General features: G+C 41.0%; 1 protein-coding gene across 5 annotated transcripts in view; it reads left to right on the top strand.

Annotated features, from left to right (window-relative positions):
- Positions 1–1,033, top strand: part of LOC103359611 (ly6/PLAUR domain-containing protein 2) — a 25,435-nt gene that overhangs the window by 14,695 nt on the left and 9,707 nt on the right. Inside the window, exon 1 of one of the 5 annotated variants that reach the window (XM_008285033.1) lies at positions 635–715. The exons of the other annotated variants lie outside the window; for them this stretch is intronic. Within the exon in view, the coding sequence (XP_008283255.1) occupies positions 670–715 (46 nt within the window). The 5' untranslated portion in view covers positions 635–669. Of the gene's footprint in view, positions 1–634; positions 716–1,033 lie in introns of those variants that run through there. 5 annotated transcript variants of the gene reach the window in all.

Raw genomic sequence — 1,033 nt, 5'->3', positions numbered from 1 at the left:
TACAATGACAATAAAGAAATTCTGATTCTGACAAGCAGTTGATTATCAAAGAAATACCAATAATTATATTAATATGAGAATACTAGAATAACTAATAAAAACTCATAATACTACTGATAATAAAAGACATTGCTGTTTGCAGCCCTATAGTACTCATGTGATGGAATAATGCCATTTTGCAGAACTGTTTTTCTGATTGTTTAATCATTTGACAGAAAAAATGAAAGCAATTCATTAAAACTTTGCAAGAAATCAAAACTATAAGATATTCACAGTCCCAAAGCAAAAGATGGAGGACTCAGCATAGCTTGTATTTTAATACAATGATGCAGATTTCTACCAAATGTGTAATTAATCAATTTCATTAAGTAAATCTGGGATATTTGGACAGAGATGCATTAATTTGTCCACCTAAGAGGAAATAAATATGGAAGAAGGGTGTTGTAGACAGGGATTCCTGCTGGAGCAAACTGAGTGAAAATGTATATATCAAAAAACAAACAAAAAAACTGAGGACATTTTTAAGACTTAAAATAAAAGGTCATGTTTTGTCACTATCAAAGGAGGAATGAAGGCGTGGTCTGAGAGTGAAGGCCATCCCTCCTCAGGAGAGCTTCTTATAGCCCGAAGAGATCCAACTAAATCTCACTTGTATCCCACCATCAAAAAATGCATCTCCTCACGCTGATCCTCGGGACTGTGCTTCTCCCTGAAGGCAAGTTTTTATTCTGTTATCTGTTTCCTTTCTTGTTGTTCTTCTACTTTTCTGTTTTGCCTTTCTGATGCCACTGAAGATTGTCATGTCCCTGCAGCCTCGGCCCCTGCTGCGCGCTCTCTGGCGCGCTCTCTCTCTCTCTCTGGCGCGCTCTCTCTCTGGCGTCCCAGCACGCGGGCAGGTGTGTCTGGTTATCAATCTGCGGATTGTGGGGATTGGTCCGCTCCAGCTGCGACCTCCGGTCTGCTGGTATTTCAGCTCCGGCCAGACAATGCTCCAGCGCCACGCCGTCGAACCATTCACCGGTTCTGCCACCAT

The sequence above is a fragment of the Stegastes partitus genome, unplaced genomic scaffold, assembly GCF_000690725.1.
Source record: "Stegastes partitus isolate 25-593 unplaced genomic scaffold, Stegastes_partitus-1.0.2 Scaffold383, whole genome shotgun sequence".
Lineage (NCBI taxonomy): Eukaryota > Metazoa > Chordata > Actinopteri > Pomacentridae > Stegastes > Stegastes partitus.
The sequence above is the reverse complement of the archived record's forward strand: the minus strand, read 5'-3'. Positions and strand labels throughout refer to the sequence as shown.